The 15,872-nt window shown below is 40.4% G+C and overlaps 1 protein-coding gene across 2 annotated transcripts; it reads left to right on the plus strand.

The window, feature by feature from the left end:
- The first annotated feature begins 611 nt into the window (after positions 1 to 611).
- meis3 (myeloid ecotropic viral integration site 3) lies at positions 612 to 9,292 on the plus strand. 2 transcript variants are annotated; one of them, XM_024277956.2, is made up of 13 exons: positions 612 to 753; positions 1,052 to 1,130; positions 3,751 to 3,890; positions 3,985 to 4,162; positions 4,239 to 4,289; positions 4,365 to 4,415; positions 4,763 to 4,912; positions 5,002 to 5,110; positions 6,204 to 6,349; positions 6,795 to 6,871; positions 7,590 to 7,648; positions 7,721 to 7,807; positions 8,991 to 9,292. In XM_024277956.2, exons 2-13 carry the CDS (start codon positions 1,119 to 1,121, stop codon positions 9,191 to 9,193), a joined length of 1,263 nt encoding a protein of 420 aa, XP_024133724.1. In that variant the 5' UTR covers positions 612 to 753; positions 1,052 to 1,118; the 3' UTR covers positions 9,194 to 9,292. The 2 variants fall into 2 exon arrangements, with proteins under 2 accessions (XP_024133724.1, XP_024133722.1); XM_024277954.2 differs by having other exon boundaries at positions 628 to 763.
- The last annotated feature ends 6,580 nt before the right edge of the window (positions 9,293 to 15,872 follow it).

The following is a 15,872-nucleotide window of genomic DNA, read 5'->3' on the forward strand; positions in this document are numbered from 1 at the left end:
CTGATTGAAGTACAGCCGCCCGTTGGCCCTCACAGCGGGGGCCGTGGTGACGTCACTGTAGTGTTACCACTCGGCTGCAGCGCCACCAACAGGTGAGAGAGTTTACTTGTAACTTTCTCACCAAACATGTTGATTTTCTACTTTTGTCAAGTCAGCAAAAAAAAAAGATTAATAATAATAATCAAGACGTTTGTCCCTTCATCAGAGGTGATGCTCGGGGTGCCATCATATCACTGCGGGTCTGGATTTCCTCATAAGGTTCTGTAGAACCAGAGTGAATGAGATTCCTCTTGGATAGGGAGGGAGGGGGCTCAGATAAAATTTAAGAGGGAGGAAGAAAAGGATAAGGATAAGGGAGAAGAGGAGGAGGAGAACTGGATGCAGAGGGGATGGGGTGGGGGTGAGATCCCGTCGCGTTTTGACCCTAAGAAGCCTCCCAACAAGCAGCCACCACTAAAGTCCTCCTCCTCCTGCTCTTCCTCCTCCTCCTCCTCCTCCTCCTCCTGCTCTCCGGGCTGAAAGCATCGTTCATCCCGGGCCGTGACATTTCTGCTGCGAGCGCCGACAGAGAGGCACAGAGCCCGGGGGAAGCAGGGAGGCGGGACGGCGGTACCGAGCATCCTAACACCCCGCGATCCGGAGGGAGAGGCGCGCCAGGCGGCGGGGAGGAGCTGCAGGAAGCCGCTGCTCCTTTCACCCTCGCTGGACTCCACCGGACACGGCCCTCCCGGGACTGGATCCGGCGGATACTCGGTGATACTCGGTGGGGCGTTTTGGCTCGTTTTTGCTGGAGTTCCGTTTGTTTTGGGTTCATCGGGCAGCTTTAGAACCAGTTCTGGGGCTTTATTTATTAGCTCCCTGCGCACCGTGAGGCGCCGGGCTATCGGCGGCTCGCGGGCTATGGTCGGTAGCGTCCGTTCACCTCCGTCTCCATCCTGACGGCGTAAAACACCATCGCGATGGAGACGGATCCGGCGTCCGTCCGCATCGGTGCTGATCGTGTTTACATCCGAACCGCTTGTGAGGAGAACTGATGCTCGATCTCTTCCAGACGCAGCGGAAGGGAGCCGCGCCGCCGCGCACCGTCATCCCCGCGGAGGGTCCGGGAGTCGGGTCGCATGGAGAAGAGGGTAGGTGTCCCTCCCCGTCATCACCATTGTTTCAGTCTCCAGAGACCCTTTAAGGGCCGCGATGCGGAGGAGACGGTCCCATCATAATAGGAGCACATGGTCTTGGACTCTGGGGTGCAGCGTCCAGCACAACAAACACACCGCAGGCCCGGAAACACCAATCAACTTCTGGTCCAATTCCTTTGAAAAGATTGTAGAACGAGCAGGTTCTGCTCCAATCATGGAAACAGCTGCAACTGTTGATGCAGGTTCGAGACCCAAACTTCTTATCGTTAAAGCAGCGGAGATGCTGCTCCGCATCCCGGTAAGTAGGTCAGTGCTGGAGGAGGAGGCAGGAGCCGACGGGCAGCCGGAGGACGGAGCCCTTCATCCGCGAGAAACAACCACGGACGGAGACTCACTACAGTCTAAAATCGATTTAAGAACCGAACCGAGAAAACCGGACAGCAAGGCTCTGATCCAAATCTGGATGGAGACGTGAGTCCTCCTTAGTGCTGAAAGGTTTCACAAATAACATTAAAAACACACCTCGAATTTAAAGTAGCTGTAAACAAAACCATGTTTCCTCTAATATATATATATATATATATATATATATATATATATATATATATATATATATATATATATATATATATATATATATATATATATTTAAAAAGTACAGTTAAAATAATGTAAAAAATCAATAATGTTGTATTTAAAAAATATTTAATGTATATTTAAAATTTGAGAATAAATACTCTCTTTAAATGTGTAATTTGGATGCTCAGATCTGCAACAAACTTGTTTTACATTTTAAAAAAGAATGATTCCCAAAATAAATTAAAGTTTTTACTTTTTCAATTAGTCACTTTGTTTTCCTTATATCCATGGAACATACATCCAAACATAAATGAATTAAAACAATAGGAAATCATAGAAAACACTATTTATACATAATATTTATCAATATTTTTATAAATATATATTGGGAAATATTTAATACTTTTTCATAAATTTGTTGTTTCAAACAAATTTGTCTAAACTGCATAATTTTCCTTGTGATTGATTAAAAATAAATATAAAAAGAGAAAACACTCTTTAAAATGCTGCCTGATCCTTATTTTTTTATGTATGTAAATCAGCTCAGTTGATGATAATACATCTAAACCATGACCAGATTTAACAGCTAAATCAAGGTCTTCGTTTCTGGTGTGTTTGCATGTATTCATTCATGTAACTGTTTATTCTACAAATTAAATTAGAAAAAAAAATCCGAAAAATGAATAATAATTTAAAAAAACCTCATGAAAACATTAAAAATCCTGGCTTTTGAATGAAAATGTCGTGATTCCAACTGAATTATGTTTACTACCTTTGAAAAAGAGGCGAGTTTGTGGAATTTGTCTTCCAAACACGTGCCCTTTGATCCGCTTGATGCACGGAAACCCGATAAGGCTCTGGCGTAAAAGAGACTCGCAATCCGATAGCAGTGATTGTGTTAATAGTCGGTCTCCATAAAACTAGAAGGTGTCCCGGGACGGGGCCTCAGAGCAGGTGCTTTCTGTGATCCCAGAGGCCAGATGGGACTCTGAAACACAACAACTCCACAAGCCGTTTAGGACAGTGGTTCTCAACCGAGGAGTCCAGAAGTTACACACACGATCTACTGAAATCCAGAGAATGTTTGTCAAGGGATTGTGAGGGATTTACCTTATCCAAATATGAAGATAGTGGTGCAGTGGTTAGCAAGGCCCTGGTTCAAATCCCAGCTGGGTTCTCACTGGAGTTTGCATGTTGTCCTGATTCGTGTGTGGGTTTTCTGCAGCTTCTTCTCAAAATTCAAAAACATGCTTCAGATACTGCACTGATTGTCCTTTTGGTGTGAATTTAGTTGCTCTTCGATAAACTGATGAACTGTCCAAATTCACCCAACAGTAGCTGGGATAGGCTCCAGCATCCATGTGAGTCCTCAGAATGATGTCCAAACATTAAAATCTATGTTGTAAAACTTTAAAAATGTTCTACTTTTTGGTGAAATGTTGGTAAATATGTAAAGAAGTGTCCAAAAGTCCCTACCTGTTACCTTAGCCCTTCAGGGAAAAGACCACTTAGAAGAACTGTGTGACTTGGTTTGGGCGTGAAGCAAAACAGATGAAGTTTGAATCATGAATCGCAATCCCAGCAGCCCTGAAGATCCAGAGGCAGCTCTGCTGAAAGTGGAGATGCAGCTGGCACACATTAGATCCACATCAACACAGATGATCAGGATGCGCATGCATGTGTATCAGATGATTCACTGTGTCAGTGTGTGTGTGGATCCTGGCGAGGTCACGAGGGATCAGAGCAAGTTCTGAATTATTTCCTTCCTCAGAAGGTCTCATTTGTATCTGTGCATCACAGTGCAACATTTCTTTATATCATTTTTTCATCTGAATCATCAAAGGTACAGACTTCATGAATGTGAAGTCCATGGAAGGACTGTGACAGACTTACATTTAATTTACTGGTTCAGAAGTCAGTCCAGTTAAGCCCCGCCCCCACCTGATAGCTAGGTCTCTTCACAAAATCTCGGTACTGTTTCTCACCCACAGATGTGTCTGATGTGATACTATTTCTCCCTGTAATCGTGTCTCAGTATGAAGAGCTGGTGCACTACTCAGGGTCGGACGGCATGTCGGTGGGGGGGTACGGGGACGATGTCAGGACGCTTCCTCCCCCACAGTACGGACCCACCCTCCCTGACTCCCTCAAACACCACAAAGACATGATCTATGGGTGAGGGAATTACCACATTCATGTACATTCGTGCAATTTGATGAAGATGTTACGTGTTTACGTCTCTTAACTGTGTGTGTGCACGTGTGGGCAGTCATCCGCTGTTTCCACTGCTGGCCTTAGTCTTTGAGAAGTGTGAGCTGGCCACCTGCTCCCCGCGGGACTCCTCCTCCTCGCTCACAGCCACCTCCCACCTTCCTGGCATGACCAATCACAGCGACGTCTGCTCCTCTGACTCCTTCAACGATGACATCGCTGCGTTTGCAAAGCAGGTCGGTGAAGATCTGGATCAGAATCCAAATTCTATTGAATTGTTTGTCGTCAAAGATGGCTGCATTTGTGTTGCAGATTCGATCAGAGAAACCCATATTTTCCTCCAATCCTGAACTGGACAACTTGGTATGAGGACTCGAACCGAAATCCTTTTGTTGATGGAAATGTCCAGATTCCTGATGGAAGCTGTTCTCTCCACAGATGATTCAAGCCATACAAGTCCTTCGCTTTCATTTACTGGAGTTAGAGAAGGTCAGCGTTTATTTCATGTTCGTATTTGAAATAAGGGCGAAAGAGTGTGTGCTGTTTAGATGTTTATGCTACACCCTGACGTGTTAGATTAAAACAGTACTGCGGCGTACAAAGTGTTTTAATGCTGCATGATGTGTTGCAACATGATACCCCCAACAGCATGAGATCTAATGCAGTGAGATAGAATCAGATGCATAAAATGTGTACTGACGTGTTACCACAGTGTGTTACAGTACAGACAGTATTTAATAATGTTTCATTGTCTCATTTGAAATGTTAATTAAGGTGTGAAGTCGTCATAACTTCTTATAAATGTGAGGAAAATGCGTGTTGGTGATTTATTCCAGGTGCACGACCTGTGTGATAACTTTTGTCATCGCTACATCACCTGCCTGAAAGGAAAAATGCCCACAGACCTTGTCCTAGACGAGCGGGAGGGAGGCTCCAAGTCTGATCTAGAGGACTTTGGTGGGTCGTGTACCAGCCTATCAGAGCAGGTCAGACCCTGAATGTCAAAGATGATGCTGTGTTTCATGGAGGTGGAGATGCTGTAGCTACAACCTCCTTGTCCCTCTTCCTCCTGCAGAATGTGTCGTGGTTACGGGAGCCGGATGAATGTGCCACCACTCCCCTGGGAACGCCGGGCACGTGTGGGCTGCCTTCACACAGCACAGCCGACAACTGCAGTGATGCAGGTGTGTGAAGAAACACGTGAATGCTGTTGGAAAATACTCTGTGACTTCCTGAATGAACCCCATAAAAAAGAAATCAAATCTAATGACTGTATATAGAGAGCTAGACTGAGTGATAGAAAATGCCTTAAATCTGGTTCCAGCAAAATGAAGCCCATTTGGTCGCCATTTTTTTACAATACGGACATCACCATGTTGGAACCAGAAAGGCAGTGATTGGTCTGAATCAGTCTGAGTCAACGTTTCTATGGCAACGACTCTCACCAATCATGATTAAGCTTGCTCGAAATCCACACTGCCTTCACTGAAAGAACGGGAGAATCTATAAATCAAACGTTTATAGGGGGCCAGTGGGCATCACATGGTTTTACTGAGGCCTCTGATTGGTCAGTTTATAACTTTAATAACTTAAAAAAAGAATGATCAAGAAAATGTATCAAAAGGATGGTTTTTCTGACAAATATCATGACAGAGTAACAGCTGTTTGTTTCTCTATAGAAGTCTATGGGATTTTTACTTCTTGGAACCAGCAGGTACTTCCTATTTGGAACGCAAAGGGGGAGGGGTCACTCAGTCCAGTTCTCTTATACAGTCAGCAAGCACTTGGCTGGTCAAAAGTCTCTTATCTGGAGCTTTTGTGAGTCTGTGGCTTTGAAGGAACAAAAAAGGGAAAAAAACGTATAATGTTTTCTTTTATTTTATTGAAATTCTGGGAATAGTTCTGGGAATACTTTCACATACTGAACTCTCCTTCATCCAGGTGACGTTGTCTTGAGGTTGAGTCATGGTGTTGGAGCTTAAGTCTTCTTTCTTTGAATAATTTCATCCATTATCTAAGTGGCTTCATCAGTCTATTCCAGTCTTCAAGATAACCTTAATCACATATTTAATGTATCAGGAATGCAATATTGGTATTAAAAAAAATGCAACGTTGCCTTACCTAATTGCATATTTCTGCAACTTTTTGAAGTGAATTAAAACATAGATAATTCCATCTTTTATTTTAAATGTTTTAACCATAAGGAATGCTCTCTGTTAGTGCTGTAGAAGAAAACATTCATGACTTGAAAGCCTGACATGTACTGACTCCCTCCAGGCGATGGCCTTGATGGAGGCGTGGCCTCCCCCAGCACAGGAGAGGAGGACGAGAGTGACCGAGACAGAAGGAACAATAAGAAAAGAGGGATCTTCCCCAAAGTGGCCACAAACATCATGAGGGCGTGGTTGTTCCAGCACCTGTCGGTGAGCTTCTTCATGAACCATCGTTCGTTTAACTTTGTTACAAGTTGGAAGAAAGGGATTTCCTGCTGGATTCAGAGAAACACCACAGACAGAGGGGGTGGGGGGTGTAATGGAGGTCAATTAAATTAAAGGAGAAGAAAAAGGGATGGAGCCATCATGTGCTTGATGTTGAACGCTGTGGAAGGGATGGAAATGAGGTGTGTAATTTTTAGTGAGGTGGTGAGATCAGTAATTAGCTAATAAATGAGGCGGGTCATCCCGGTTATTACAATACAGAAGGAGCGTCCTGCAGACGTGGAATGAGGGGGGATGTTAAAGTTAATCAGGAGGTCACCAGGATTCACACTAAGAGCTTGGAGCGCCTAAAAAACCTCAAGAGGAATCTCAAAAAGGTCTGGCTTTCTGCAAATGTCATTCAGAAAAGATTTATATTTGTGTTTCCCAGCATCCGTACCCTTCAGAGGAGCAGAAGAAGCAGCTGTCCCAGGACACGGGCCTGACCATCCTGCAGGTCAACAACTGGTCAGTGCCCCCTAATCTATGAACCCATTCCAGGCCTATGGGTTATCAGGGTTCAGTTAAAGGGTTCAAATGAGGTTAACAGCATGACACCAACAAGACTTTTTGTATTTATTACGACTGTTTTTTTACAGTGCGGATTTAGCATGAATGCATGTTAATTATAATTTTAGAGAGCATAATAATCTTGTTCAGTGATGCTCATCTGATGATGCATCAACATGTACTTCTTAATACTATGCTGCTTTCTGCACCAAATAGATTCAATAATCTGATTATTTATTGCTGCTATTTACTCTTAACCTCATAACATATACAAAAAAACACACTTAAACAAACACAAGCACATACAAGTATGTATATCCAGATGCATAAGCACACATAGAAATACTCAAATTGGCAGAAACTGTCAAATTTTACTTTAAATGATTTTTTTTGAGCTTCTGATAGTTTTTGCCTGAGTTTTCTTCAGAGTTTAAACTTTTTTCACAGCTCAGGTGTTTTTCTGGATTCGCCTGCAGCGAGTCTCTTTCACAGAAACATAACGTATTTAGATCAATTAATTAACGGTAGAAATCAATATAATATATCTCTGCTCTAATGTCCATTAACCCCCCCTCCCTCCTTTTAGAGGCATAAGTGGTTGTAAAAGGAAAAGGTTAATAGTGTAACACTGTCTTTCTGTCCGGTAACTGTTCACCTGCTCTGTTCAACTGTGCAGGTTCATCAATGCCAGAAGGAGAATAGTTCAGCCAATGATTGACCAGTCAAACCGCTCAGGTCAGTGTTTCTTCAGAACCTCCTCCAGTCTGAGAGTGTGGATCTCAGCATGTGTTTAAATGTGTCTCACAGGTCAGGGGGGTCCGTACAGTCCAGAGGGAGCAGCGCTGGGGGGCTATGGGCTGGACGGGCAGGCCCACCTCGGGCTCCGAACAGCAGGTGCTGCTGACGATTTAGTTTCTAAAACTTTTTATTTTCTAAAGAAAGGAAATATAAGCACGTGCTGCTGAGATCATCTGGACCCCTGGTAGCTGGAGTGGAGCTTAAGATTTCCTTTGAGTTTATATCACAAAACTGTTCTAGACAACTTCAATATGAAGAAAAATGCTCTTTGGTAAAAAAAAAAAGTATTTTGAGCTATTGACTTCATGTAGTCTGCTATTTAGATGTTTTGAAGGAGAAATCTGAGCTTTGAATGTAAACAATGACTTTAATTTATTCCAAAAGACTAGAAACTCTCATTTACAAGAATAATTCCAAATAACAAAAAGTCTTTTAAGTCCCACTCCACTGAAATTTGTCTTTTTTTGTGTATTTTTTACATGTTCTTGTAGCATTTCACCTATTGTAGAGGACACTATATACAATAATTTACAATTACAAGTGCATTTCTAAGTATTTCCTAATTCTAATCAGAAGAAGATAAAAACGGAATGCTTGAAAAATGCTCAGACTACTGAAATGCCAAATCTAACCTTTTCTATTCCAATTTTGAAGCGTCCACTTGACAAATAGACAAATAGATCTATTAGCGTCTTAATTTCCCTCACCTGAGCTGGTATCTGGCTCAGAATTGTACGGCTGGATAGCTTCAATATTGCACGTTGTTGTTTTGCTATGCTAATGTTAGCTTGGGGTTGTAAGAAGCTGTAAATTAGCGCGAGAGAGTGTCAACAAAGGGATGATGGGATATTAGCGGAGTGAACTTCAACCGCCCCCAACCTAGCATTGTATTTCTAATGAGTTGCAAAAAAATGTCTTAAAATACTAAAAATATTTTTTATTTAGGTAAAAACTGCATTCATTATTTAAAAAAAATCACTGGGAATGATTTAACAATAGAAAACAAAATAGCTGGAGTGGGAATTTAATGATTGATATGGTTTGAAAATAATTTGAATTTGAATTTGAACAGAAAATAAATATATTTGGTTGGAATCACAGATTTGAACTCCAAATATGCTCTACAGTGTTATGGCTCTGAGACTCAATTGCTGCTTGATTTTGAAGAAAATTCCAGAAATCTTTGTATAACCATCATAAAAAGTTTCTGCTTCGCTCAATGGATTTCCTGCTGGAGGGTAATTATTCTTGACATCTTTATTGATATTTCTCTTCTCAGCGGGTCTCCAGGGCGTGTCGTCACTGCAGAGCGACTATCCTGCTGCCCTGCTGTCACAGACAGCCTACCCTCCACACCCAGGACCGTCCATCCACTCGTACCCGGGCTCGCACCCTCACCCGGCAATGCTGCTGCACCCACCGCCTCACCCACACCCTGCAGAGCCGCTCCTCGCCCAAGGACTGGACATACACGCACACTAGCTCTGCAGCCAGTGTGTGAGGATGTGTGCGACTGTGTGAATGTGTTGCGATGTGTGTGTGTTGTGAGTCATTCAGTACACTATTTAAAAAAAAAAAAAAGAAAAAAAAGACTTGTTCCAAAAGTTTACAAACCCACTTAAAGACACGGACCTCCATGTAGCTTAACACACACATAAACAAACACACACATGCATGCAACACTCCAGCTTCACACTGTCTGGACCCACAGCTTTAAGCCATACCTCTTCCAAAATAGAAGTGCTTCCTCCTCTTCTGATGTTTCCACTGTGTCCTGTGGGTGAGACATGCTTTAAACTACACTTCCCATCATGCCTGCTGTAGGCCTGCCACAGGGGGGCGCTGGTCTGAACCGGCAGACTGTGGTGTCAGTGGATTACCTCTCCCGTCTTCCTGCACATGCTGTCTGTAACGAACACACACTGTCCTCTACATTGAACGTTCTGTCACTTCCTTTCTTATTCTATATATTTTTATATTTATGTCTTTCACTCCAGGAGTTCCAGCTTCATGTCAGCTTGTTGAAATGTGAGTGCCCTTCCTCAGCATGAAGCTACAAACTTTGAATGACTTCCAGTTTGCCTCGCTCTTGTACCATGGACCTCTTGAAGGCGCCCACAAACACACACTGCGATACACAGCAACACACTGTGACACACACAGAGAAAGCCATGCAGACACACAAACTTCTGGACAACTTCCTGGTACACTGGGGGCCGTGGGAGCAGGAGGAAGGGGGCTGCAGCCAAAGGACTCTACATTTTGGGCTCCCTTTGCTCCCTGCTTGAACCACCCAAATATTAATGATCATGATTACAGTTCAAATAATAAAATGTTTTTTGTAAACTTGTCAATCTTCGTGTGTTTATTGATCGGATCTGTGATGTCTCTTCTGGATTTTAACATTTGACGGCCTAAAGTACAAATGCTGCACTATTAATCCTAAATGATTAAAATTTAAGAACAAGAAGACGACATTTTAGAAAAGAAAATGCTTATACTCAGCCTTTGATAAGATAATTAGAAAATTATATTACATAAACGCCTAACATTAGAAATCTGAAGGACTTTCAAAGAGAGTAAAGGTGGACATGAACTAAAATGGTATAAACAAAAACATGCTTTTTTAATTTAAAAACTGTGGTTTTAGTTCCCAACTTTGTGAGAACTGCACCAATTGGTTGATGTTTTTCAGGAAACAACATACACTCAGAAAACCACCATGTTAGTAATGTTGGAATGATGGAAAAATGTCTGTCTCGACTCAAAAAACATTCATAAACATAAGAAAAACCACAAATCTTCCAACACAATGTGAATGCAAAATAATTTTCTGCTCCTAAACTTAAGTTAGTTTATTTGTGGTGCATCATATAATGGGAAACACCAAAATGATAGAGAAATATGAAACATTAATATGGATTATTAACAATCTATAATTTATTCCAGATTAAATGGTTTAACGGTCCGCATTTGCTAAAGGTCAATCATCATTACTGTCAAGTGTGGATGTTACTCAAAAGGGGCGGGGCCTGTCCACAGACACTGAAATGTTACAATCATTTCTGTGGGTTTAAAAAAAATCTTCACACACAAACATGTCAATGCATACACAACTACTGCTCACACGTACTTAGGGATACAAACAAACAACAATTCCATTACGCATAATATTTGAGCAAAGGTGAGCTGGTACCTGTACTCAGGTGAGTGTCTGTGTTCTTATGTTGTGTATGATGGAAGGTAAAAAAGAAGGGGGAGTGCTCACCCCCACACCGAGTGACCCCCAGGCAGCAGATAAAAGGGATCTGCCCATCAGGAAACCCAACGTTATCCACTCAGACCATGGCCGGAAGGATTGGCACAGGGGCCCCCCAACGCCAGAAAGCAGGGGGGCACAGGGGCATGGGGAATGCAAGCTCCAGGCCGGCCAGAAGAACGGCCCTCCCGCACGCCAGGGGGCCCAACACGAGGCTCCACCCACCGTGGACCTGCCGCCCAAGATGAAGCGTTGAAGAATTTTTTTTTTTTTTTTATTAATTTATTTCAAAATAACTGCAGAATGTGTGAGTTCATGAAACATTAATATTTTCCGTTTAATATTTAACTAAAATAAATGAATACTGTATTTAAATAAACTTTATTGTGTCTTCTTCTACTACAGCTACAGAGATCTTCTCAGCTGCCAGCTTACACAGTATACTAAGTTTGTTAGTTTAACACATTTCATACAAAAACACATATAAAACATTAACAGAATAATTTATTAGAAATATTAAAGGAGTGATCATGAATTTAAATGATTTATTTCAAGCATTCAAGCAAGAATGCATTTGAAATACAACCAACACAAAGATTTATCAGGCATAAGATAACTATGCATCAAAGGACAGATTGCTTGAAAGGGAATGGGAGGAAGCGAACTTATATAATCCAACCACGGCTCGACTTTACCATTTCCTTTACATGAATGATCATTTTCCGGTTCATAACTTCCGTTTAGATTTTTTTTACCTTACTAACACAGCTAGAGGTCATTAAAAATCTTTGTGCTTCAATAAGACAGTTCGCCTCTCATCATGTTTAGCTCGCTTCAGCTCCGAGAACGCTCGATAGACGTGCTCTTTGGGTGATGTCAGCAGCGTTTAACGTTAGTTCCCTTCAGATTTCTTCCTTGCTTCGATAAAGCTACTTTATGTTTCCAATTGAAAAAACATCAGGATAGCGATAAGGAGAGCTGTGTAGCCACGTCCACTGTTACTATTAAAAACAGACCAGAACAGGTGGGTCCTTAACCAGGATTCAAATAAACTGAGTGTTTCATCTGATCTAAAGCTTTCTGGAAGTCTGTTTCAAACCTGTGGAGCATAGAAGCTGGATAAGCTTCTCCAAGCTTGAGTTGAACTCTAGGAACTGACGAACTTTGTGAACTTTGTGACTTGATTTCCCCGATGTGTGAAGATGAGATGAAGGACGAGATGTTTCTTCTTCAAACAAGAGAGATCTCTTCCTTCGTCTTTGACTGCTTTGGAGCTTCTAGATCAGGGGTGTCAAATTCAATCGCACACGGGCCAAAATCCAAAACACAACTTAAGTCACCGGCCAAACAGGATAAACATTTATTGAACACACTAAAATTACTTTAAAACCATAACTTTTAAAAATAATTATGAACTAGCTATATACCATTACTTGCAATAATGCTAGTGTGAAAGCTGTAAGCTGAATTTGGCCGCTAAAAGCTAAAAGCTGAAAATGCTGAAGCTAAGGGTTTGCTAAAATATTAGCTAAACTCCAAAATTGCCTAACAAAAACTATTTTAAAAAAGCCAAATTAGCCAAAATAGCTTGCTATTAGCTGAAATATTAGCTAAACTTCAAAATAGTGTAAAAAAAACTGAAAAAAGCCTAAATTAGCCAAAACAGCTAGCATGTAAGTATTAGCTAAACTCAACAATAACCTAAAATAAATTAGTAAATGACAAAATACTCCAACTAGCTAGCAGAATGCCAATTTTTTAAAACTTCAGAACTGTAACTTTTTAACATAATAATGAATAATAAAAAGGCAGGAATATTATTCCTGAATAAATTAACCCAAACCTTAAACAACTTTCAATATTTTCATCTCCATAAAATCTATTTTGTCAAAATTACACAAGTTAGAAATGATTGCCAGATAACATCGGGCCATTAACAATAATTAAATAAAACGATCTGAAGGGCCGGATATAATTACCCAAGGGGCCGGATTCGGCCCCTGGGCCTTGACTTTGACTTGTGTTCTAGATGTTCAAGACTTAAGAACCATCTTAACCATAAAGTCCAGAGGGTTTTTTTTCTTTTAAAATCTGTTATGTTCCTGTCCTTTGTGTTGGGTAGGTCTGAAAGAGGGGGGTATGATGGATTCATTTATTAAGGAAATAAGGAAGATTTATATTTTTAATCTCAGACCTCAGATTTTTTTCCTTTCTGTCCGTTTTAAAAATATGGAGGGAAAATGTTCCTCCACCCCAAAAAAAGGAAAATAACAGTCTTTTCCCTTCCCTGATCTTCACCTCCATTCCTGAAGTCTTATCCATCAAAACTCCTTCCAAAGTTCCACCTTCTGCCGCCCCACATCCATCCCCAGAACCCCGAGGACGCCCTCCTCCCACCCCCACTTTCCAAGGGGGTATGGGGGGGTCAGGGGCCAGAGTTCAAACAGAGGTCAACAGGAAATGGCTGTTCTCCTGGCACCGAGGTCTTGACCTCAGCCTCCCCCTTCCCTTTTGTCTTTTTTGTCCTCACTTTCACCTCCTGCAGACCTCCTGTTCTCCTCCATCCAGCTTCTACTGCAGTTGAAGGAGTAGCTGTAGAGGGTTTCAGACCTACTGTTTGATGAAGAATTAGACAAAAAAAAAACACTAAAACACAGACTAATTTTTTTCCGTATATACATCATTTTTTTTAATTTTACCAGAATAAACGATGCAAATCTACACTAAATTGTTGTTAATAGTCTCTTTCACCTATAAAAATGATCACATGGTCATTTTAAGCTGAAAGAACTCAATTTTCCAAATCACTGATAATATTTTGAAATTAGAATGAATTTGTTGTGTACGATGGCGTCCTTTCAAAATAAAGTTCTTTCAGTCAGAGAATAAAATAAAAATAAAAGTAAATAACAATGGATTAAAATCTGTTTATAGTTTATAGGAAATGTCTGATTTATTATAATTATTGTTTAGAGTTTATTAAATTAGTGAAAAAATTAAAACATGATTGTATTTCTAACTATTAATATAAAGGTTTAACAAAAAAATCCACTTCTGTTTGTTTAGTCTTTGTGACATTGGTAAACTAATCCAAGAGAAGTTCCAGATCACAAATCTTTAGTAAAAGGATGGGAAAACCCTTTAAAAGTCTTTAAAAGATTACTTAAGCAAACATAAATAAATACATCTCATTACAGCAGTTGTAAATCTACTTTCAATCTGTTTGATTTTGTGTTTTTTTTGTGTCTTTTGAATGATTTTTGACTGTCATGACATGTCTTATTAAGTCTGTCTCTGTCTCGATTGTTCTTATTTAGTGTTTCTACTGTTTTAATTGTGTTTAATGATTGATGGAATTTTCTTCAGCTCAGTTGATAAAAATAATCATTAAAAAACGCTGACATTTCTCTATAAACTGTTGATGTTTCTGTCAGATCAACCTTCTGCTTTAAACCACTGCAGTTGTTGTGTTACAGTGTCTGGAGTGTGCACTTGTGTGTGCATGAATATGTACAATCACGGAGCTGAAGGGGGGGGACCTCTGATGGTCATTAATCATTCAATTACACACCTGTCAGAGTTCAGAGGAGTGGGTGGGAGGGTCGGGATGGGGTGGTGGAAACGGAGGAATGCAGAGGAGAAAAGAGGAGGAGCAGATTTCACTCAGAAGGAGAGCTGGAAGGAGAAGGGAGGGTTCAGTGTGTTTGAGCTGTTTAATAAAAACACTTCATTTCCACATACATGATGCGTTCTTCAGAAACACAGCAGTACTTGTGGTGACGCTTTTTTCCAATTTCCCCATATTTACCGGCAATTATCTCGTTTTTGTGATTTAACCTTTTTGAGCTATTTATTTAAAAAAAATCCTCAGAGTTAAAAATGACTTTTTTATGAGTAAATCTCCTCAGTATTGAATAGAAAAAAATGTTTCTGTGATCTCACTTTGTTGTTATCAATAAATAAGCAGCTGTTCCAACTGTATGAATCTTTTATAGTTTGAACAATCATGTTTATATTATTAGGAGGAGGTTTGCAGCTCATCCCATTAAACCATCGATCACAGGAGAAGCAGATGTTTTCTCTAAATATTAATGCAAAGGTTAAAATAAATCTCAAATCTCTACAGATCTTATAAAAGAGAAGAAGACCACGCAGAGCTGAGTCTGCATGCACACACGTTTTGCAAAGAAATATTCTTGCAGGATGAACACTTTTGTTTCTCATCTCTTTTTTTTTGTTAAGAGGATTCAATTTCTTTGTTCTTGAAAAAGACCTTGTGTTTCTTCCTCAGAAGGTCCAGCATGTGGGTTGATTTTGTTCTGTTAGAAAATCTGTTCGTAATTTTACAACCATTTTTTCTAAGTGAAGGTTTAGGTTTACTTTGTAAATCTGCACTGAGTTGATGCTTTATTTTCTTTCTAAAATATACGTTTATGTAAAATGTTGGGATTTCTGTTGGGAAATGAAAGCAGGCTATGATGAAAAATGAAGCAATATTTCTTATTTTAAAATTTGTTCTAAATTATATGGACTGCGTTGATGAAATTGGATAATCAATCTGAGTTGATCTAAGCTTAATAGATCAATAACTGATCTATAAAAGTACAGATCAATCTAATGCATAATGCTAAAGTTCACTAGCTTGATGATAAAATTAGGATTTTCCAAAGGACGAATAATGCTGGCTGAAGGAACATCTTTATGAACTCACAGACATTAATTTCAAAACTCATTTCAAGGCAATATATTTTTTAAAGTAAACATTTGTGATCTAAAACAGTTTTTTTTCCTCATACTTTCTTCTTCTTCTGGAATAAGACGTAATGCTATAGCGCTATCGCCACCTTGTGGCCAAACTGAAACGCCCTCCAGGAGAAGCAGAACATTTGTTGGAGCTTCTCG

This window comes from Oryzias melastigma, linkage group LG13 (assembly GCF_002922805.2).
Source record: "Oryzias melastigma strain HK-1 linkage group LG13, ASM292280v2, whole genome shotgun sequence".
Taxonomy (NCBI): domain Eukaryota; kingdom Metazoa; phylum Chordata; class Actinopteri; order Beloniformes; family Adrianichthyidae; genus Oryzias; species Oryzias melastigma.

Bases quoted from the DNA above. Each gene is read 5' to 3' on its own strand.
- meis3 (XM_024277956.2), top strand. The intron at 3,891-3,984 runs GTGAGGGAATTA...ACGTGTGGGCAG, and splicing joins CACAAAGACATGATCTATGG to TCATCCGCTGTTTCCACTGC. The intron at 4,913-5,001 runs GTCAGACCCTGA...TTCCTCCTGCAG, and splicing joins GTACCAGCCTATCAGAGCAG to AATGTGTCGTGGTTACGGGA.